Source organism: Micropterus dolomieu, linkage group LG03 (genome assembly GCF_021292245.1).
Source record: "Micropterus dolomieu isolate WLL.071019.BEF.003 ecotype Adirondacks linkage group LG03, ASM2129224v1, whole genome shotgun sequence".
Taxonomy (NCBI): domain Eukaryota; kingdom Metazoa; phylum Chordata; class Actinopteri; order Centrarchiformes; family Centrarchidae; genus Micropterus; species Micropterus dolomieu.
In genome coordinates this window covers 29,741,096-29,765,365 of record NC_060152.1, presented here as the reverse complement: position 1 = coordinate 29,765,365, position 24,270 = coordinate 29,741,096, and the positions used below count along the sequence as shown (strand labels likewise).

Sequence of the window (24,270 nt, the reverse complement as noted above, 5' to 3'; positions counted from 1 at the left end):
GCAAAATACCAAACTTACCCTTTGAAGATTACCAAAAAATCATATATGTATGAGAAATACTCTACCTGAATCTGTAGTGGTCAATGTTGATGCTGCCAACTTTACATTTGATCTTTGTATAAACATCCTGGACATCTACTGAGGCACTCAGGTCTTCCAGTTCACTGATGACACAGATCTCTGTCAGAAACACAAAAAACATTTCTTTTTTTTTTTTGTTTGTTTGTGTTTTACATACGATTACAAAGTGAATCACAGTGGAAATACATACATTCGTTAGGCAACTTAACTGTCTATCAATCTTTAGTCTGCAACACTTTGAGTTTTTCCCTCTGTTTCTGTTTTAGCATTTTGTATGGCCACCATTTTACTTGGCATATAGCTGAACTTGGACTTCTTTAGAGAGTTTCATCTGTGTGTGAGAATTTCATTTCTGTGGGCAAGGACCTGCACTGTAGCTTTGGTCCTGATCCAACTGCTGTGGTCAGTTCCTGCACAGTGGACGCGCTGTGTGTTCTTGAATCTGGACCAATGTTAGGCTGATTAAGGCCAGAGCCTTGAAATACATGGATAAGAAGGCAAAGTATTAATAAGATATCCCTCAGGCTGTCATGACAAGGAGTGCGTGTGTGTGTGTGTGCCTATGTGTGTTTACACAATACTGAACGTTCATGTAGACTCCTGTGTTTGTGTATTCATTAAAATGTATGTCCGTGCCTCAGTGCACCTTATGTGCAAACAAACCCACCCACTGCAGGCAACGTGAGTAAGCTTCATAGAAAGACTGATTAACTTTGTATTGAACTGAGCCTGTGAGTTTAACTGTTGGTTCTCTCTCATTGTTTCCACAGTCGCAGACTAGCTTGGGAAAATGGACTTCATGCATGTGAAACTATGGTTGTTGTTGTTGTACTGTTGCCTTCTGGTGATTCCTAATGGCTTATTAAAATTGAAACACAAAGCTTCTCAGTTTTATTGTGGATACTGTGCGGAAATAACACTCCCCAGTTGTTAGATACTCAGAAACTCATAGTCTCCAAACACGGTGTTGATATCGATCTAAACCCACTCTGTAAGAGTACTGGAAACCCTTAGTCCCTTCATCTTAAACAGTTAATCTTAAAAGAAGGAAAGTGTACCACTGATTTGTGCCTTCAGAAGAGCCTCTAGAGACATGCTTGAATTTCTACCTCTAATCTTCCAACACATAATAGCATAACATCATACCAGAGAACCAATACGTCTGGAATGGCTGTTTTTCCATTTCTCTGGAGAGACAAGAATCTTATTTCCTTTGCAGCTGAAAAACATATTACATCATAGCAGATTGTATGTAGTCATATCTGTGGCTTACTTAACTCCAAGAATTCACTTTTGATATTAGGCATCTAATATATTGCATACACACCATTCTTGTTTTCAACATGCTTAATGTGTTGCACACAGAAAATCCAGTGGTAAGTTCATCTCGCAACTCACATGGCACATATTAAGCCCAAATCCAAAGTAATGCCTATTTAGGATGTCTCTAAGTCAAACCATCTCTGTGATGTCGTCCAAAACATTCCATTTCCACTATTAAAGACCTTAATCTGAGCGATCTGGTTGGCAGATGCTAAATATTACAGCCACCAATTAAAGGTAAATCTAGCCTTTCACTGCCCCAGTAAATCTAAAGGGGACAAGAGGCGGTTTGCTTGGGATTCATCACCCCTTTATTTATTTGTCTGTCTTTTTACTCCATCCCTCCTTATTTCCAGCTGCTTTTCCCTTCCAAGTGCTTTAACAGAATGAGAAGAGTCAGGAGTTGATCACTTAAAGAGTTGATACAGCAACGACTGTAAAATTCTGTATAGCTTCCTGTACTCGTTCACACTGACAAATTTGCATTGAAAAGAAGTTGGCTATGTTTTCTTAAAACAGATTCATCAGATACACAATTTAAATTAATATAAAATAATCAATTAATTGTTTAACACATTACATCACTTATCATGCTATCTACCCAGTTCTTCTTTCATTATTCCATCTGTTGCTGCAAACATAACTACGTATGTGTTTAGAGCAGTAAATTATTAACTTGATATATATATACACCTTAATACTACAGTGTATTACCAGACATGAGAATGTAAATGTACTGAAATTCATTATATTTGAAAAAAAAGAGCAGTAAGTATTGTGTCAACAAGGTTTGGGTACCTGTTTTTTTGTCAGTGGGGTCAGGAGAAAACAGTTTAACTGTGACCTTGGGTAACATCCACTGCATCCAAAGGCTGACCTTCCCGCTGGTGCCACCAATGCTGCTAGTTTTCTGCTCCAGAGTCACTGTGTCTGCAAAGGGGCTGTCGTCTCCAGCAGGGACTGAGTCGCCCTAGGGAGCCAAAACAGGATCTGTTCAATGTGGGCTGGTAAGATGGTAACAAGCCATGATATGAGGCAAAACTTGGCACTACCACACTCGCTCGAAGAGACAGAAATCAAACATATTTAACATGTAAAAAATAGATGTTCAATAAAGCTAGAATTGAAGGGCAGAGAACTGTCCTTCTTGGTAATGTCAAAGAGTCATTAACACCTCACATTTTAGCTAGTAAATTTGGTCAATTATGAGAGACAACAGTCAAACAGACCAAAACAAGAACTAACATTTACAAATACACAAATACACGATTTACCTTAAATTATTATCTCTCTATCCAACCATGTGTTTGGTAAATGTGTATGTATGTTTGAAAGTGTCGTCGCTGTGCATGTAGCCATAACAAAGCAACCACCAGCTTTTTGGTACGTAGATGACATCAGTGTCTGGTGAGCAGAACTCCTCTCAAAGCTGAGCGATGTGTGTGTGGGTGGTGGGGGGGGGGTGAGACCATTGTGTGGAGCTGTCACTGGTGTTAACCCCAAACTAAGCCACCAGCACCCACACGGCCTGCGCCAGGACACACACGTCTTGCAGTCTGGGAGAGAATGGGAAGTGAAGACCGGAGGCGGAGTGGGGGGGTGAGGCGGAGAAGCAAGCAGGATGCGGCGGAGGAGGCTGTCTTCTGTGAACTCTCATCTCATTACTGGGGGTTTGGCAAGGCATTGAGGATGACAGCACTGGGGACATTTTTTATTTCTCTTGCTCTCTTCCTGGTAAATCTGCTTTCCAAACTTGTATCTGCGTGGCTGACTCGGAAAGTGAAAAGCCTGCAAACAAACAATATGGCAATTTGCAGCTCTGGCATTGCAGGGTTTTCACTTTTTCCACAGCTTCTCCCATCGCAGCGTGGTAATGACAGATTGTGTCATGGTTATCGAGCCTGGCTGTGGTTGGTAGGGAGGTTATCAACCATCTCAATTAGAAACCCCACAGCTGCTGGGCTGATTACAGTGTCTTAAAGAGGATCCAGATGAGGAAACTATGTCCCTGTTCCACAGCTGAGGGGAGAGATGAGGGCCCCACACTAATTTGCTAATTTAATTTAAATCGCACAGTTGAGGGTGGCTGACAGCAGAGCTCAATAACAACGGATGGCAATTATATAAATAAATGAAAGATTATGCGGATTCAAAAATAGATTCAACAGTACAGTGTACGGGGACCACTAGAAACTGATGTGAAGCATGTGCTCCACAGGAAGCATTAGCTCTAAGTAAAGAAACGTGAAACATTTATGTTTAGGCAATTTCTTCAAGTATTTAAGATTTATCAGAAAAAAACAAACTCAGAAATGCAACAGAAATACAAGCTTGAACTCTGCAGGCAGGGGGAATACAGTCCTAAATTATATCCAATATACGGTCCTATATAAAGTATATAACATTATACACAGCTTCATAACACTCAAAATGATTAACTTAAATACTGTGCATATGAACATAAAACTTCTCCAGAACTACCATTTATTCCAATCAAGTGTCTTGTCATTATGGGTTTCCATGGAACCAAAAAGTGTGTGCGTGTGTGTCTTTGTGTGTGTGTGTGTATATAGTGTATAATGGTGACTGGCAGTGAGTAATCTGAGCCCAGTAGTAATGGTGTTCAGTCAGTCTCAATGAGAGATATTCTAGTGTCAACTGCCATTTGGGGACTAATTATTGTTGAGCTGGAGTCAAAACATAGCACTGTGTGTGTGTGTGTGTGTGTGTGTGTGTGTGTGTGTGTGTGTGTGGTTAGGACTGTTTAGTTTACAGTTCTGGCCAGTCGGTAGGATTAGGCTCTGTAATGTCATGTGTGGAAACGGGAGCCAGCCGCTGGCGCTGTGGGAAGTTCAGACCACTGTGTACTGTAGCGTGGTTACGCTGGAGCATCGGACACCCGAATGCTCCTGCTTCCCAGCCGAACCGCTGCTGTCACTTAAAAACTCTCAGTCTCTAACAAGCTAATTTTACCACGGTCAGAAGAACGACAGACTGACATCCCAGCATTTTTTGGAATCACACAATTAAAACCAGTTATTAAAACCATTTTTTTAACTGTCAATTGAGGAGTCTTGCCAATTGAGAATTGCTTCAAATGAAAAATAAATAAATGAATCACAAAAGGTGTATTTGATTTTAATTGTTTTAAACCAAAATCCGGGATATGTAAACTTTCAGGACTTTTTAATGCATACATGGAATTTGACACAAACTTAAAAAACTAATTAAGAAAGAACATTGTTAAAAGAAGGCTACTTTCAACTAACCATCTTATCCTACAATTATTATTTTGCATTTTTAAGAGAACTTATGACATGAAATTAAGAGTCAATGACATAACATGGACAGTCATTTCATTTTCTTAAAGCAGATAAGACAAAAAACTAAGTGCAAGAGAAAAAAAAACTGTAAAACTAAAGTTAAGACCACTAATAACTTCCAGAAAGACAAAGATCATTTTTATCAGTGTAAGAAAACATCCCCTACTCCACTTATCAAGGTGAGGCCTTGAAGAACAGATGTTTGTAGAGGTGGGCTCTGCCACGTTCCTGAGCTGCCAGATTGGGGCCCCAAACACACACACACATTCTAAGAAAGAGCTATTTTCCCACACCTCCACAAGCCAAGTTGTAAAGTATACAGTTTAATTCCTGGGCCTCTGCGCTATAAACGTGCTGAGGATCCGGGTTTATTTTCTTTGCACAGTTTGTCTTTGCTCATCAGAGAGACCCAAACATTGGAAGACAACAGCAGGCTGCAAAGTGTCAAAGAAAGATGGTGGAAAAGGCAGATTATGAAAGAAAATTGGGAAGACAAAATGGTTTAGGGACAGGTGGAAAGGAGAAAACTTGTGAGGGTACAAAGGACAGGCTCAGTGATTGAAAGAAAAGATTAAAAGGGAAATTATAGAGCAAGAGAGGTGAAATAAAGCTGCAGAGAGATGTAGTAAGAGAAATGAAGAAGGGGAAGTGGGAGAGATGGATTGGATGGGACGGGATGGATGGAGGACAGACAGGAAAGACAGAGAGTATAGGATGATAAATTATTACAGAGATGAAAAAAGCAACAACCAGATCCAGAAATTGACTCTTTTTCAGGCCTGGTTAAAAATGTGGTACAATGGGTCAAGTTTATTACGAGAGAATGATGTCAGGGCGGGATCAACATGATAGGATACAGAAATAAAAAGTAAGATGAAAACAGGGGTGTGAGAAGCACAAGAGACAGGAAAGGAGAAAATGACTGAAGACCCTGTGGAATGGATACTATGCAAATCATAAAAACTAACAAAACACATGTATGTAAAATTGTCACAGAATATTGTGTCAACTCAATAGCTGAGAGCAGATGAATGGCTGGGAGGGGACTGAAGGGCAAGCGGAGTTTGGGGGTATGGTGTGGATGTGGTTGAAGAAGTAGAGGACTGAGCAGGCGGGTCGGGAGCAGGGGTTGGGGAGAGACTGCTGCCACTACTGCTGGGACTTATCAAAACAGCTCCTGCATTCTAGCTCAATCACCCAGCCTCCCAGAGGACTAAACACTTCTACCAGTGTTTGTACTTAGGTAAACAGTGACAAGTGGGCTGTCAGGGGCCTCCTGTGGTCTTGTTATAGACCCACTACACCACAGGCCCTCCACTACCATACTGAACTGCTGCCACTTCTGTGGGTTCACAAATGACATAAGAACACACACACACACACGTTGATGGCATGGTAACAAATGCAGATGCAGATGAACATCGACATATGAAAAACATATATGCACTCACACAGACACACTTTATTGCTTCCCAGGGAGGTATGATGGTTGTGTTGTGATCCCAAGGGCACAACTTTGCTGACAGGGTCCTTGTGGTCAAAGATTATTAAATCCTGGGCTAGTTGCTACTGCTTAACAACACAAACACTCATCAACACCATCATTTTTATGCATACTATGTTACTACTTACACTAGGCCCCAAGGCCAGGGTCCCTAAGCTAGTCCTTGTTGCTGCTACTGTACTAGACAGGATCTGCCACATTATTTAAGCCTATCATGAGCATCACCTAGGGATGAAAGGAAAAATAACACTCAAATTTGTGGCTGCACCCTAAAAACTCTTCACTGTAATTTTTTCCATTGGCTTTGCACATGCCTGCACACATTGCTACACTTCATACTTCATTCTCTGGGTTTGGTATTTTATCTGAGCGAAAAATGTAAATACGGGTTATTGTTTTCCCCAAATTAAGAGGCAGGTTTATACTCAATCAAGCCCCAGCTTACACGATTCAAACAGAGCTCACAGCCTATGTGAAGTATCTGTTCTTGGTAAGAAAACGCACTGATGAGATTTTTCCAGCTTTGAAAATCCTTCCCCAACAAAACAATTTTGAGGGGGGGGGGGTTCACTCTGAATCAGCTACTCATAACAATAAAAATTAAAATATGTGCACTTTAAGACATAAATAAACAACAGAATTATGTCTACATGAAACGCTTAAACTTAAACACGCATGACTAATAGCAACTTGGATTTTAAAAAAGTTCATAGTTGCCGGAATGGTGTCATTAGGTCTCTCATTAATGAAGTAGTACAACATGAAAGGAGTGATGCCAGAAAAATACACTGACAATGTGCACGGCCCAGGACTCACAAGGATGAAAGAAACAGTGAACTATTCCACTACAAGAGTAACTTAAGTCTCATTCTCATAAAAACACTGAACTGAAAAAATGTGTAGCTGGATGAGAAAAACAAACCTCAGTGGGGGATCCAAAATCTCCTGAGGGGCTACAGGTGCTGGTGTCTGGCAGGGCAGTGCCAGCACTGCTGCGTACAGGGGAGGACGGAGCAGCACTAGCAGGGGGTTCTGGGATGCTGGAGGTCTGACGCAAGATGCCGTGCCTCTGGAGACGAGCCCATGTAGAGCTCCAGCTGAGGAGGAGCTCGTACAATAGCTGAACCTTTAGAGTGACAGAAGCAAAGAAGAAGAGAAAAACAGAGAACTTTAAGTTGCAATGCTAGATATTGTATTTTGAAGAAATTAAGTACTTCCCACTGATTGGGATAATATATAATCTAATGTAGTCCAATGTAAGGAAAAACTATAATGCTGGTGTCTCATGTCAATCAAAGTATGTTTTCTCATCTGAGAACACGTTCATAGAAGGTTTTGTCTCACTGCACAGCCACACATACAGTGGATACAACTTTGCATGCAAAAATTGACCATGGCAACACAGCTGAGCACACGTTCAATACATAAAGTCTACTGTGCCAACTGAGTGCCTTAAAAGATAAACCGAACATACCACAAGTAGTCTTAATATTTGAAACCAGATTGAAATGTAATTTTGCCAAGGTCTGACTCAAACAGCTGCACTGGGGACTTCTCATGTAGTTCTGACTTCTGAGGCCATTACCATGATTTGGCTTGGCAGCTTTGTAGTTATATGACACTAAACCTAGTTAAAGTTGAGAGAGAAGGAAAGGGAGAATGAGAAAATATTAGCCAGAAATGGACCACTATCCGTTCTCATTTCTTTCACTCTCCAACTTAGCTCTCTTTTAGACTTGTCATTCAAAGAGGCCTCGTTTCCCAGCAGTGTCCATGTTTCTATTCGATGGCTGATTATTTGAAAGGCACAGCATGCTCTTACACATGATTCACTGTACACATTTGTTATCCATAACAACAAAACTCCCAAAGAAACACCCACAGAGGAAAGTTAAGTTGTGTCATCAATTTTCCCTGAAAAACTCACCACGCTTAGGAAAAACTGAAGGCTCGGCGTCAAGTGTTCTCAACTATTTATCATGTGTTCACATGAAAAGAGGCCTTAGCTTTAAACAACAACAAAGCCAAAAACAAGAGTGGAAAACATGAGGGGAAGGCAGGGGAATGTGATGTGATGCTTTCAGTTATTCATGCATTCACTCAGTGTTCTTTAGAGAAGAGAAAGAGGGAAAGAAAGGGAGGAAAGCAACGCTCTTTCACAGTGAGCTAATTTCTGGATTTCAAATGCTTCGCTTCTGCAGCCAACAAACCCCCCACCCCCCACCACTGAGGGTCCCTCAAAAGTAAAGGTGCACAGACATATGAGTAGCTTTCTCTACTCCAAACATTTTTACTCGCTATTGCTCACTCACACACATGCACGCCTGTTAGCACACACATTACAGGGAGGCCTTCCATAAATAAGCATAAATCAAATGAAAAGAAGCACAATACATTACAGCTGGGCCATTTCAAACATGTCCAGGAAGAGCTGCTAACGCCGATCCAGCAGCCGTCCAGGGACAGGGCCAACAGCTGTCTGCCATACCCAACCAAACTGCACTGCCGACAGAAGTGGTATGGCTCCACGCTCTCTTCTCTGAGAGTCTGGGGCCTGGAAATCCTACAAAGCATAACAAGGCCTACTGCTCTCTGCATCGGATGTGAAGGAAGAGAGAATCCCTACTTGATGATGAGAGTTTTAGTACATTTGTCTGTTTCCTCCCCCTTATCATGTGTCTTTATATTTCATTTGTGCTCATCGTCCTTATTACACTGTATCCTACTTCTCCTTCATATCTTATCTTACCTCTGTCATTTGCTCCATCCTATATCTACATGCTGCTCATGATATCCCTGATTAGTGGAAAGTAGGGTCAGTTGGTACAGCTCAGCTACTGCTGTCAGACCACTGGATCCCCCCCCACACACACACTCTTACATGAGCTCAATACAATATATATGCCACATTTCATAAGTGAGCAGAACATTTGGAGGGCCGGGTTCTCCAAAGACCTGTCATCTGCAGATCGGGAGGTCTACTATGCTGCAGTAGTACAAACTGGAGACTGAACAGAGGCTTCCACAGTCATTCAAAAAAAAACACACAGATGAAAGAAAGGGGGGAATTCAGATGGTGCAACAAAATAACTCACTACACTCTGTAACTGGAACTTAAGTGACTTTTGTACTGTTCTTCTCCGGGATGTGACAATTCACCTTTGGTGTTCAGCATTAAAATGAAATGAACATATTGTGGAAACATGCATCATGCATGCGTTAATGCAACACAGACAGTCCTGTGTTTACACCTGCATTTGCATGCACTGATTATGTGTGTGTGTGTGAGCATGCAACTGTATCTTTGCATGGCCTTTTTCTCTAGCTCTCTTTTGCGTATCCCTTATTGTACATATGCAATGATACCTATAGCTACCTTTAAAATGCTAAATAAAGATATTTAAAAAAAGAAAAGATGAAAACGCTCAAAGGCTCGACCATTTAACCCGAGTTCCTAAAAATACCTTTGTGTGTGCCATGAAGTAATCTCTCGAATATTATGGAAAATCTGATTTAATATCACAAAAATGCAGTTTAGATGCCAGGGGAAGTTAAGAGGCCAAACACAATTTGTTGACTTTAAATGTATTAATGTCTCAAAATTTGTGTGATAATACCCATCACAGTGTTCTCATCTCACTGTGTTGGTGGTACTCATTGTGGAGCAACTGTGCAGTGCTCTGACATACCCATATACATTCCCACAAATGGCAATGCTAATTAGAAAGAGGAGTAAGTAGTGTGAGGTCTCTTTTGTTCTGGAGAGGGTGGGGTCGCTCTGGCAGCAGTTCTTAAAGAGCTGCTGCATGACTTGAAATCGTACAGTATTGGCTTATAACCCCCCCTCGAGTCAGAAATTTACACAGTAGAGGGAAAGAAAGAAAGAAGAGGTGAACAGATGGGAAGAGAGAGCAGAGGGAGTGTGATGAAAGAAAAGAAAAAAAGAAAAGAGAACCTTTCATTGGACCCCAAAAACTAATAATGACTCATCATATAATCGCAATAAGCCTTCCCAGCTTTGCCAGACACAGGCACTCCATTTGAAAGGGAGAACAGAGAAGAGGAGAGAAAAGAAACTCCCTCAATAAACGACCAGCTCTCTGCATCTCTGGGAAAGTTTTCACCACTAACAGATTAAGGCCTTTCATTTGTTGCTGGTACCAATTCCCCTCAATATCACCATGGCTCATCACTGTGGTCTGAGACATTTAACAGTGTGACCACTCAAAAGGTCGTCCCAATTCAGTGTTTACAGAGGGACCTAATTCAATACAGCTAATTCAATTGCGAAAAAAAACCCCATGTGTAATGGTACATGTAGATGTGATTATAGTGCTATAACAGCGCTATGAAAAACAAACCAGAGGCCTAACCAGGAGACAAATATGTTCCGTTTCCAATCTGTCCATATTCATCATTCTCTCATTAAAACATAATAACACTGTGTAACAATGATGATGAGTCTTGCAATTCCCCACTCTCCTTCACTCAGACCTCGGTATGTTTGACCAAAACAAACAAGGCAACACTCTCGTGTTTACACTTTAATTTTCATGGAAATCATACTAGGTAAGAAGATGAGGCAGTTTGTGTATTGAAGTCAATCTCTATCAGAAAATCATGCAGAGGCAGGATTTTCCTGCCAGGGTCCATATGTTCATATTTCAGGAAAGTTTACAAGAGGATGATTTGTATAAATCTACATGTAAATACATGTAAATCTGATGACCACTTTGTGAGACTCATGACTGTCTGACTGACCTGAGGGTTGGAGCACTTGACGTGGATGGGCTGCAGATCAACATGGAGGCAGACCACAAAGGAGTGTCTTCCTTCAGAACAGCTTTGCGGCTTATGGGATGTGACCGCCAGTGTGGAGGTACAGCCCATAGGCTCTAACAGGCTTAGGCTTTGCTGCTGTCCCAGCAGTGTATACACGCTGAACTGACTCAGGCTTACTGTCCACGGAAAGGCATCACCTGGTGGTACACATGAAAGAAGAGGATGAAAACTGCAACAGAGAGATATTGGCAGAGAGTGATAGGGGCAGGGAGGATGAGAGAGACGACATGTGAAGGGAGAGTAAAGAGCACTAACCAAGTTATTGCGAAATTGAAAAGGAAGACAAAGAGATGTAAGAGAAATTTAAAATATCAAAAAGACAGTCACAACTAGATTATTTCTTGCACTTACCTTTAAAAATCTAAGCCAGTTCCTGCACATGGGATGAGAAATCTTCATGGAAAACATACACTAAGGCGTATGCTTTGTATCCTTGTGAATAGCTTAATAATATCAAAACACACTTTAAAATGAGGGTCCATTCTAAATTTGTGGGCCTGAGATAAGATGCCACACTGGGAGAGCTTGAACTTGTTCATCTGCCAACCCTGGTATAACCATCTTAACAGAGAAGAGGAACTTGTTCGCTAGCACGGGGCCATGAAGAGCACATTTCCCATGCACCGTGGGCAGGACGCTTTGATCCAGAGCATTGAAAACGAGAGATGAAGAGCTTTTCAAAGGGTAGGAATGAATTACTGAAAGCATGGTTTGTTAATTTTAACGGCAACATTGACAAGGCTGCTGATGTCACTGTTTTTGCTGTCGTTTTTCTTTCTCCTCCGTTTTTGACATCTGTATGCCCAATGCTGATGTCATTGAAGAGTTGAGAGAAAAAAACGAGGGTGGCCTCTTTTTTCTTCTTCTAAAGAGAAAACACTTCTCACCCGTCTGAGTGTTGCTTATGTCAACTCTACCAGGTGTGCACACCACATGTGCAAGATCTATCTCTCAAAGTCGCTCTACTTAAGTTTGTTTGCCTTTTGTCATGGTAAATGAGTAGTAGTGGGTCAAAGGTTTGCTCAGTGTTGAAAAGGCCATAATGATGATGAATTCACATTATGAGGCCTATTACTATTATGAAAGCGTTCCCTTCAATTATTAATAAAAGAAAATCCATTTGTAATAAAAGTTATGTACATTTTTCCCACCTATTGAATTATTTTTCCTAAAACTCCCATTTTAACCTATGAACCTATCGCCATCATTGTTTTCCAGTATGTTAGTACCATTTTGTTTTCTCATTAAAACTTTCATTTCAATCTTTTCGACACCCGGTCATTTCGTGTTGTCACTCTGTATCAGGGTGTGTGCTCTTCTCCCAGCATTTTAATCATTTTAATTAAAGTTGAGAGTATGAAAACCTACCTTCCTCTAAGATGGGCTTGGAGACCACAAAAGGGAGCTCCTGCAGCGGTTCCATGTACTTGTGGCCAGCACTGAGGACACTGATCTGTGGCAAGCAGACTACCAGAGTCCCAGGCATAGAGGCCTGGTTGTGGTACCAGCTACGGACGGTGCCGGGAATGTCACCGCAGATGATGGTGCTCGGGGACGGGAGGCTGTCATTAGGCAGGAACACACAGCATGACTGTAGCTCCAACTGGAGGGGGGAGAGAAAAATGAAGGACAGATGATATCATATAAATCAATTCTGTGTTACTTGATCACAGACTAGGAACCTGCCTCGGCCTCCTTATATGATTTCTAGTGCCCAAAGCTTTAGAGGACAAGGACTGCGTTGGAAGAGATCTAAGAAAGTGTGCTTGAAAAGACTGAACATGCTTAATAAGCTTTCCTTAATTTAAAAAACAGAAATATTCCATTCCACATTTAGAAATGCATATCACTGGCGCTTCATGGCTATGATCAACTAAACCCTGTTATACAGTATATTATTATATTTTAAAGTATATGCTCTGATATTATACATACAGTCATGCTTTGGAAAGTAGGATTTGCCTTCAGAAAACTTTTTAAACTAGAATGTGAGACTTTGAATGCCCATTTAAAACTATTGTGAAATTCCATATCTAGGAAACAGGACACCTTTTACAAGTCCAAGGACTTTTCTGGAACTTAAACTTTTTTGAAGTCTTTTTAAAAGAGTTTGAGACCCATTCCAGCTGGAATATGTCACACATTTTTCTGTTCACCAAAAAAGCAAAATTTACAAGCCATTAGGTCACTAGCCAGTAGCCAATAAGTGTATGAGAAGTGTCTTTTTCCATCACACGGGGGCTGCATTGATTTAAAAGGCCAGTTAACAGAAAGGAGAGGAGTACAGGGTCCAGTGGGGCAGACAGCAGGTGCTGCCAGCCACACACACAGTAGGAGTTGCTCAGTTTAATGATAGGCAAGCGCCACTATACTGTAATATGTTCAGTGTACTGTACTCATACACAGACACACACTCTCCACTGGAATTTGCACATACACTTGTGCACCCCTCTGACAGGCCTGTATACGGAGGCCAGTTCTCCCGGCTTTGACGGGAGATGAGCGAGAGGAAGAACGGTAAAAACTAAGAAAAAGACTGAGACAGAGAGACAAAGTGATGGAAAGAAGGAGAGCAAGAGAAAGAGGGTGAGATATGGTTACGCATTCATCTCATGCTGCTTCCTCTTTTGATTACTCTTCAAAGGGGGGGGTTTGAAATTGGAATACTTTTGCACACTGACACATAAGGCTCTGGTCTTTTTAAGAGCCAGCACGCAGGAAGAAAATCCATTGACACTGCCTGGTCTGCCGCAGATCTTAGCAGGGTTAAGCTGTAAAGCAGGCAAACACACGGAAATTGCCGGGTTTAAAACAATGACTGGTCTGCACCTTGAGCTCACTGCCTGAAGCTAATGCTCTCCTGCTGGACATCTTGGTTTATTCATACAGATTACTTCACATCATTACACATTATTTCTTCTGCTTGGGCTATGTCTCAAGCATCAACATACTTCTACTCAAAAGAATTTGAAGAACATATGGACACAGTAAGCAAAACTGAAGAGGATGTTATTTACATAAAAAAATGCTTAGAAGAAGTTACCAGAACCCACAGAGATGTCTTTTATTATTTTCTTAAAAACAAGTGATCAAATAACACTCGCATGAAACTGAGCAAAAAACAATATATTCACATCTAATAAGCTGTAACCAGGAAATGTTTGGCATTTTTGTTTTTTTAAATTACTAAATAATTGCTACAAATAATTAAGACATTATTAAATGTGTTATTGATTAATTTACACAGATATTTCTCTCTGTATATATGTGTAAGCCTAACCCTATTACTGTCAGAGATAAAGGTACATACTAAGTTTAATCATAACAAATAGAAAGTAATCTTATACTTGCTTTTTTAAATGGGCCATTTCAGAGCACAGCTATCCTACCATACAGACCAATTGTAAATGACCAACTAAAGTTACATCAGTGATTTAAGTTCCCATACTGTGTCTGATGGTTCACTAAATCTGTCACCATATATCCAACTTTGGGAGTCGGACTTTTATACATAATCACAGGAAAATATCAACCTCCAAAATAAAAGCTCACAGATGAAAGGAAACTGTTCTGTCTGTGTTTGAGAAGACACAGATGTAAGACTCTTTATTTCACCACACATTTCATTTTCATAGTAACATTTTTATTAGCAACTGTGGGATATTTTTAGCAAAATTAAACATGAAGTAGGTTTTGTTAATAACTATTCGGAAAGGGTGAGCTAATTGTGTAACATACTTTAGATCAGCCAATTTTTTGGGAAAAAAAATTGGCTGATGATTGGCAAATGAAAATGAGACTTATTCAGATTATGTTGCACCACAAGACGATGTATCCAGAAATCTTTCTTGTACTACAGTAGGTCAGATAAAAATGGGCATCCACTGTATAAGTTACCACCATAATCGCTAGCGTGTACAATAAAACAATGTAATATCCCTTAATGGTGTTTGCTTATGACTTTATAATGCTATGTTGTTGTTCCCCATAGCAACATATAACCAAAGATGATGTCAAGTGTATGGTAGCTACAGACTTGCCACATCACACAGTGAAATACTAACAATAATTAGATAACATCTCGCAGATGACAACAGAGGAAAAAGCTGAACAATTGAATGGCATTCACCGGGCACAGCGACCGCTGTTTCTAGATGTTTACACTATAGCAAAAAGGCTAAAAATGCTTCAAAGGGCCTAAGTATGTAATGGAAAACAAAATGGCCTGTCAGTCCTAAATCTGGATGATACAAAACTAATCTTTTGGTGACAGCTAATAAAAGCCACAAAAAACAGAATCAAACATGTTGCAATCCACAATGGCAACAGTGCATGAGTCCATCTAAAGGCGAGGGCGGCGAAAAAAGAAACATTTAGCTTTTCTCTTGAGTGAGGGAGTTTAGGTCAACAGGGTAGATAAGAACAACAGTGAACTGGGCATTTTACATACTGGGGACCAGATGAGATGGATGAATATCTGACTTCAAATCACACTGCTGCTAGAAGGAAGATGACGGCACAGGAAGACAAGAGATATAATGCTATGGCAAACAGATGAATAACTGTAACGTTAGTGAAATATCTTGCCAGGGTCTGGATTAAATCGTGCTAAAGTTTGGCGGGCCAAGCAGTCCATGAACAACTACTTATTGTAATCCATACCTACTCCAGGAGGCAACATGGTTACTGGCTGAAGTTGTATCCAAGACAAATATGGTAAACAAGTAAGATCAAAATATAATGAGCAGTAGAAAGCACTCAGAAAGAGCATGCCTCTGCCAAGACTGCACAATCGTTTACATTTGTTATTTTAATAACAGAAAATGTTTAGGAATGTTTAATCTGGATCTGGATCTGAAGCAAAATACACACTGTGATAGACAATCACGGGATAAATGTGCCAGAATTGTTTTAATTGAGTACAACAGTTCATGAGAAAATAGTGAAAATACCCTATCTCGTAATGTTAAGAAACATCAGAAATTGATGAGAAAATTCTGGGTAAGAATCCATTGTTCCATGAGCCGTGGCATAATGTTTTGTGAGTGGATGTTATATCCCGCTAACAGACAAATGGAGAGAAACAGATGGGACCAAAACAGAGAACCTCCTTGAAAGAGGAAGTAAGAGAGACTGCACACCTAGTCCTGGTGTATAGAATTCAATTCCTTTGGTACACCCAAAATGAATATGTTCACTGACATGATGCTTTTGCCATGGAAACTGTCTGCTTTCTCCGCCACAGCAAACCACTGGTCATTTAAAGACGGTATATCAAACCTTCATGCCGAACAATTCATGCTGAGATGTATACATTGTAAAGGTCTATCCTTGGTTATGCGGTTTTGTCACCCTTCTAGGAACGTGAACTCAGAACCCTCTGAGAACACACTGGCCATCCTCCACTCAGTTCTCTGAGCTACCGTTAAAAGCAAGTCACCCTGGTTAACCTTACAGACCTCTCCAAGGCCTCCCCCCCCTCTGTGGTTTCAAGTTTGAGCTGTGACTCACATACACCCCCCCCAACACAAGGAGACGGAATACAGTATCCAAACAAAGACAACAGGGGTAACAAAGGGCAAGGAAGGGAGCGCTGGCACTGCTGAACAACGCTGACAGATCCAAAGAGAGAAATAGTCTGAGGTCAGAATGCCCCATATGCATCACTGCTTTGACTGCTGCCAAAACCATTGACAGCTCTTCTCCCCTGACTAACTCTATATCCCTCTATCCCTTCGTCACCCTACCCTCCATGCCTCTGTCCTTTTGTCCCTCTCACTGCTGAGGCCTGGCTGTTGGTGTCCAGGTCTCTCACCATGACCTTGCATTGATTTAGGGTGGAAAATCTGTGTAGAAAGGTTGAGATCGGAGTAAGGGGAGGAAGGGAAACCATAGAGCAGGGTTTGAGAGGAGAGGAGAGCTGGTGGGAGCAGAGGGGAATTCAGTGTTATGCTGACATTATGGAACGGCTGTACACAAAGTAAAAAAAAAGTTCTCTGTACTAATGGGTCAAAGCAGAAAGTGAAGGTATGTGTGTTTCATGTCACAACTTCAGGTGTAAAGGTTCAGTCGAGGTTGTGCAGGGTCATGTTTGGTATTCTACAAAATTGTGTTTAACAGCTCTGTAACAGGCCAATAAACATTGCACTGAAAGCAGTTAGCCCGTGTGACAATGTCCCCCTACTGCGAGGTGATGGGCGTGTGTGTGTGTGTGTGTGTAAGAACGAAAGCATGCACAATGTCCTGTGACAGAACAGGAAACTGACAGATATACAAGGTAGATCTAAAACTCAGTTTGTTTCGTCACACGCCAAGGCAAAGTTCACTCACAAGGCTCAGCAAACTGAATTAAATTTTTAACCATAATAGGATAGTGAACATGTATTTTCTGTTAGGGTAGGCAGCTTTTCCAAGTACAGCAAAAGGAAAATTCTGAAATGAATTTAAAAATAGAAATGGGCACAAATAATATCTGAAAGCCAGAAGTATAATTGCAGTGTGGAATATCTGTTACACAACTTTACCCTCTGTGGGGTTCTGGGTAATGTGGAATTAAACTGCTGCACAAAATGACAGACGGCCTCTAGAAATGACTCAGGTACAATAAATAAATACAGCACAGCCCTTTTGGAAGTGTGAATATGGGACCTGTGTTTTAACAATATTGTGGGTTAAACATTCATTTCTAATTATGAAAGCTATATGCGGAGCTGACCCACATCAGGAGGATTATGATAAAGTTTTGGATTCAAGTTTAAGCCTAATGTTGGTAAGAAGTTTAAGAATGGCAGGTGTGTTCATCTAGTATATAACTAATTTTAGAAGGTTCAGTGGGGAAAAAAGGAGTCAAACAGTCAACAGCCCGGGACTGGACTTCAGTTACCCACTGCGTCTAATGACAGATTAATTCAGTAAAAAACACTGAGGGACAATGTGAGTGTGTGTCTGTGTGTGTATTCAGGGGCAGAGTGGATCACTCAGCAGCACACTCTATTAATATACTTCAAAAACAGCGGAAACACTTTTCAATTTTGACCAGGAAATCTCTGTTAAAAAAAAAGACTGAAGCCAATCAACTCCTTATGAGGCTGCACGTGCCGGGCTTTAACTGTAAAAACATGCTCAAATGACATACACATTTACAAAAGCACACACACACATACATTGTGTGTACTTGTTCACATACTGTACATGCAAACCTGAACACACACACATATTACAGACTGTATCACTCACTGCAACTGCAGTCATTTCAATTCAGAAGGAAAAAGTAAAAAAATTAAATAAACAAAACAATTTGAAGCTCTATAGCCTCGGGCCGAAAACACCTGGATTAACATCCCACATCTTCTTTTTCCTTAAATAAGTGCTGCTCTTAGAGAACCCCCCCCATCTCTTTTAATATACTGGCTGAGACCTGGCGCTGCAAAGAATGGCACCTGCAACAGCAGTGAACTCAGTTACACAACACTTCTGAAGCTATAAGGTTTTATCCCGATGTACTACTGCTGGGTGTTGAGTTAGTTCAGCTCAACAATCTGGCTGCTGCACAATTTCTCCTCCTCCTCCTCCTCCTCCTCCTCCTCCTCCTCCTCCTCCTCCTCCTCTTATGTTTGCCCTGAGGGTGAAATCACCACAAAATGCTTCCAAAAGTTGGACTGATGGGAGACTCCCCTTCAATATGATTTATACATATAGTGAGAATACTGCTGTTTGGCACAGAATCAGAGAAAGAGCAAAGATTGTGTGTGTGTGTGTGTGCGTGCGTGCAAGTTTGTAGTTATAAAGATGCATTTTACTTATTGCTGCCTTTCATCAGTACATCCCTGGTATGTAGAGAAAATGTCATCTGGCTGACTCATTCAGAGATGAGAGTGAGAGATCTGACAATACACAGCCATTAGGGGACAGAGACTAGCTGGAAATAATATAGAGATCTGTATATCATGTAGCATAATAGGTTGGTGCTCTTCAGTTGTGTATGTCTCAATATGAACACTGAGAAACACAGGATTCAGTAAAAAGCCCCGCGGCCCCAAAGAGTGAGAGTCACAGTGGTTCTTGAGTGACAGCCTGGTTATTTAGGAGGTGACCATTGCTTATCCTGAGACTTAGGCCTTGATCCCTTCCTCTTAGGCCTCTAGATGAACAAGGATCTTCTTACACTTTGATCTACAATCACTCAGGCTCTAATTCAATCTGGATTCTGGATCAGGAAGCCAGCATATGCTGTCAGGAGTAAATAAATACTACTAGAAAAGAGACAGATGAACAAAAAAGCCTGAAATATGTATATAAAAAACATCCATTTGGAAAGTACTTTGATTAAATGGTAAGATGCCTAAAGACACGTTTTTCTTTGTCTATTTCTTCCTTCTCATCCCCGCCTGGCGACACATCACAGAGTTCTAAATATGGGACTGTTCCATTTTTTGTGGCAAGTTCTGCTCAGTTTTATTCCTGATCACTTCCCTGCTTCATCAGATACAGTTCAGAGTCCAGCCACATGTGTGCACCCTGTTTCAAATCTTTCAGTTGTATTACCCCTAAAAAGCGTCCCTTACTTCCTCCTCTTTTGAGCAGCATTGGGAGTGTATGTTCCGTCTTGTGCAGCATTTCTCCCTTGAGTCTTTGTGAAGATGGTTTATCTGGTTCCAGCAGAGCAGGTTCTAATAGAGAGGAAGCTGAGGGCCAAACACACTTAGGCCATTAAAAGGCTGGGGCCATGTGGAAATGGCCTATATAACCACAGGAGGCTCTTAGGATCCGCAGTGCCTCGCCAGTAAATGACAGAGCAGTGAGTTAGATGGAGGATAGACTGTCTACTCCGAAGAGCAACTTCAGCTGAGAGTACACTATTCTCAGATAGTCATTCTTAGAAGTACAGGTAATGTTTCAGACATGAATGGACAGATTGCAGGAATGGTAGAAATATGTGTCTCTGAAAGAGAGGTCGGGAATTTTAGCTATCGTGACTAGAACACCTTAGAAAATGTCTTTAAGTACTTCATTGTATAAATGGGCTGGTGGAGTGGATAAATGGAGTGTGAACATGTGCTACATGAACCACCTGTCATCTGTGAAAGGTGTTGTGTATTAAACTATTTCTACGAGTTATCTCTTTTGACTAACCTGTCCTAACTGGGCCCATTAACTTAAAAGCCTGGGTCTACATTGTGACTGCATTATAAAACAATATAATATATATATATAATGATCAGTGCCTACTCTCCTTGAAAAATATTTTCCACAGCACAGCTGTCTTGCTACATGATTCTGATAGCACTAAAGACAATCTCTGTCACAATCATCTAACTTGGACCCAGGCAGGAAAATGCGTCTGACATTTGTCTGTGGCGCTGTGGTCAGATCCGCTGTTAGGCTTATTGTTTTCATATCACTGGAGAGAAGAGAGACTGGGGGGTTCCGGCTCAGTACAGACCTCAGCACAGCACAAAGCCTGTAGGCCAAGATCACCTCTCTGTGGAGCGACCCCACAACATGTGAAGCACACACACACTTGCGCATTCAAGCACATTCGTACTGACACATTTTCCCCTCATTTTCTCTTCTACGCACTCTTTTTCACACACACAATAAGCAAGCCACGACACACAGGAAATCACCCAGAGATAGGAGAGGAAATTAGAAACACCCTCCCAGCATCCCGGGTGAAAACATTTGCAACTCTGGAGCAGAAAAATCTCAGTGGAGAGATCGGCAGCAAGCGGAAAACACATCCCTTTGTTTTTAAAAACCTGATACCTCTCCAAATGTAATCTTCCTGTTCCTGCACCAGACGGGACACTGAGTTTCCTAAGTGGCCAGTCAGATGAACAGAAGGTCCACAGAGCAACCCCCCTCATCCAATCCCTCTCTGGATACCCCACCCACTGTTAACCTTTTGCTCCCCCTTCTTCTGCATATCCTCCTGCATTCAGCTCTGTCCAAAGACACATTTGGAATAGTGAGTCTAATAGTAAATAGTGTAAAAATAGTGTAAATAGTGTCTCCCTGTAAATTAACATGATTAATGTGTGTATCTGAAGATGAGACTGTGCAGATGTGTGTTGTGGTGTATGGATGTACAAGGAATTAAGTTATTCCCGCAACCTCAGAAAGCAGCTTTCCTTCCTGAAGTCTACGAGAAAGGCATCTAAGCGTGATGCCTCTTGACAAAAGATAGGCTAGGTCTCACCCACATGCCACCACAAGCAATAAGCTCGTGGCCTGGCACAGCAGCACAGCCAGGCAACCAGCCATCCCTGTGGCCCTGCATTCCTCTCTTCTAACACTGCTTACAGAAGCTGACAAGCACTGGAGGTCTCCCTGGCCGAGGTGGAAATCTGCAAAAATAAACGCTTTAGGTGACATGAAGGCTTTGTTTGTTTCTGCTGGCCCGGCTGTTTGTGTTAGCGCGGTGGGTTAATTGCGACTTTGATCGCTGCGTTTATTGATCCAACAGTGGCCTTAGGAGTGCGGCTGGTCTGGCCTGCCTCGCCTGCTCCCACCCCCGATCACACAACAATCACACCTCTACCGCCCCAGCATGGTGAGCCACTACAGATGTGGTCTAAGTGGTATGACGGCGTATTAGGGCCATTGTAGGTAAAAAAAAAAATTTAAAAGTTTAATTACCGAGCCGGGGGAAGGAGTATAGGGGAAGGTTATATTTAGAGAAATAACTTCAAAAAATCTCTGAGATTATAAAGTCAAACATTTGCAAAAGATTTCATTCTCCCCCCACTTGTTGTAATTATTGTTATTATTATTATTATTATTTAAATTAAAAGGCCATAATGGCCACATCAAGCTAGGGCTGAAGTTGCTCTGGGAGAAGATGGCCATGACTGGGAATACTGATGTGATAGATGAGGTCACGGCTGAGCAGAGCCAAGGACAGGACGGGGTTGCTTGGTTTAGGTGAGATAGACTGCCCAGTAAGCGGGAATGAGGTGAATTGCATTGCAACAGACCAGGCTAAAGCTCAGGCTAGAGGTTATGAAAAGATCCATGTTGCAGCTGAAATATAAAGGCCTAATGGTAAGTAGGCTGGACTGTAGTTTGGTCAGATGTATGAATATAGGCTTGGCTTGGTTTATCTACAGTAGTGGTGTGGCCAGACAATTTTGCTGTGGGCCAGCTGAAGTGAGTGGAGGGTGCTGTGATTATGTTATGCAGTATGTAATACCAGGCCAAGTTGGATCAGATGGTGATAGACTGCAGATGAAAAGAGCTTTTATTGGCTAACTCTGGCAAATTTTCACCACTATTGATTTATGCGGTGTGACCAAATCAAGTAGGCCAAACTGGGCTGTTCTGAAACTCAACTGATCTGATTTGACCTGTGTTTGGCACCGTTTTCTCCTCTGTCCCAGGACAAAGGGTGGACGCATGCTCCAACAATTTGACCAGATTCACCTCCAAACAAGCTGTCCAAAACACATTCAGAAGATCAGGGTGAAAAACCACCATCATTTCTCCTTGACAATTTCTAAAACATCCCAATCCTGAAATTGTAGCTGCTGTGAGTTTTTATCCTAATGAAAATCAGTTCCAGGTCTCCAGGACTCTGAGGTTTAAGAGGTTACAGACACAAGAGAATCCTGGTAAGCACTTTTCCAGTGCAGCCCGGTGAGAGGGTCAAATATGTGTGTGTGTGTGTCTATGGCTGTGAGGTCATCAGTGTATTGACACAGCAGCAGATGATGGAACGGGTTTCTGGCCACGCTCCCGTCATCATGTGCACGCACGCTAACAGACACACACACGCACATACCACGCAAATACACACAATTGAAGGCCCTTGGAAAGTGGCCTTGACAGGCAGCGGAGTTAGGTGGCCTTAAGGAAACACACATGAACACAGCACAAACATGCTTACAGCCACGCGTGTGTTGCAGCATGTACACACACGCACACACACGTCACACACACACACACACACAGTGTTTTCACCCAGTAAACAGCTAATGACACATCTACTGTTACATTGTGTGGTCTTGATTTAGATCAGGCGATACCAGAGGGGATGAGTGTGTAATCAGGAGAGAATGTAGACCCTTTCTCTAACTCTCTCCTTCATATTCCCGCTGTACCCCTTTCTGTTCTTCCTTCTCTCCTTCCTTCCCTTTCAATGACAAGAGAGACACACTGGGTTCCTCCCTCAGATTTAACCCCTCTGTTTGCACTACAGCCAAACAGTACTCCGCTTTCTATTAGACAACCAGGGACTGCAAGCTACAATAAAAGCATATGCGTTTTCCGCTGCTCTAAGCATCACACCAACATAAACTCCACAGCATGTCAAGCATATAAATGCTAAGCATACAGAATTCATCTCAGTTTCAGCCTGGTTGAAAAGCCTGGTTTTTGGCAGCATGGAACAAGGTATGCCAGCATCCGGATTTTTAAGAGCACAGAATCGTGTGGTATTGCCAGTTTTTTATTATGATAAACATAGTAAAACACATGGATTCCAGCCACAGTGTGTGCATGTGTGGTTTAACTTCCATTGTTAAAGTCAAACTAGCATGCATTGTTTATATGTAAAATATTATTATTAAATTAATTAGTCAGGGGACCTCTGAAGGAAGGTGTGTTTAAGAGGGTGATACAGGTTAACTGACTTGCTGTTTTACATTCTTTTTTTTCTAATATTCCACTGACCTGTCCCGATTTAAGTGCTTTTAACCAAACACATTTTTAAATCTGGCATTTCTTTTTCAGTGGGTTTCTTATGACCCTATTCATGGCTGGAGCTGGGGCTTGATTTAATTTTCACTGAGGTTAATCATTATAAATTCAAATGTACGCATTCACCCCAGCATTGAACATCTGAATTACAGTATATCACAAAATGTTTGTTATCATGTATATGAGACACCCTCAGGGTTTGTAACATGACTGTCAAAAGTTGACAATTTATCACCTCAATCCACAAAGAAACATGTTTTAAGTGGCACAAAATTAAAGTTGTAATTGTAAATCATTTGCGGGATCTGACAGACAGGGAGGATGAGGTGTTGAGTGGAGGGATGATAGGAGGATGGAGGAAGGGGGGCAGAAGGATGAAGTAATGTGCCTGCAGAAGGCGCTCTAGCCGGGGGTCAGATCCTGTTCATGGAAACCATCTGGCCAGCCTGATCTAAGCCGCACCAAACATGCAGTATACATGATCCTCCTTTCTATCACTCT

The 24,270-nt window shown here is 41.6% G+C and overlaps 1 protein-coding gene across 13 annotated transcripts in view; it reads right to left on the bottom strand.

The window, feature by feature from the left end:
• Nucleotides 1-24,270, bottom strand: part of LOC123969008 (vacuolar protein sorting-associated protein 13B-like) — a 324,425-nt gene that overhangs the window by 149,750 nt on the left and 150,405 nt on the right. For 9 of the 13 annotated variants that reach the window (XR_006824601.1, XR_006824600.1, XR_006824602.1 and 6 more), the window contains exons 23-27: nucleotides 12,442-12,676; nucleotides 10,993-11,210; nucleotides 7,154-7,357; nucleotides 2,203-2,374; nucleotides 66-180 (exon numbers count right to left, since the gene is read on the bottom strand). Coding sequence is in view for 6 of the 13 variants with exons in the window: in XM_046046088.1 (XP_045902044.1) it covers nucleotides 66-180; nucleotides 2,203-2,374; nucleotides 7,154-7,357; nucleotides 10,993-11,210; nucleotides 12,442-12,676 (944 nt within the window). In the remaining 7 variants the exon portion in view is untranslated. Of the gene's footprint in view, nucleotides 1-65; nucleotides 185-2,202; nucleotides 2,375-7,153; nucleotides 7,358-10,992; nucleotides 11,211-12,441; nucleotides 12,677-24,270 lie in introns of all 13 variants that reach the window. The other 4 variants (XR_006824603.1, XR_006824604.1, XR_006824605.1 and 1 more) reach the window with 1 other exon arrangement.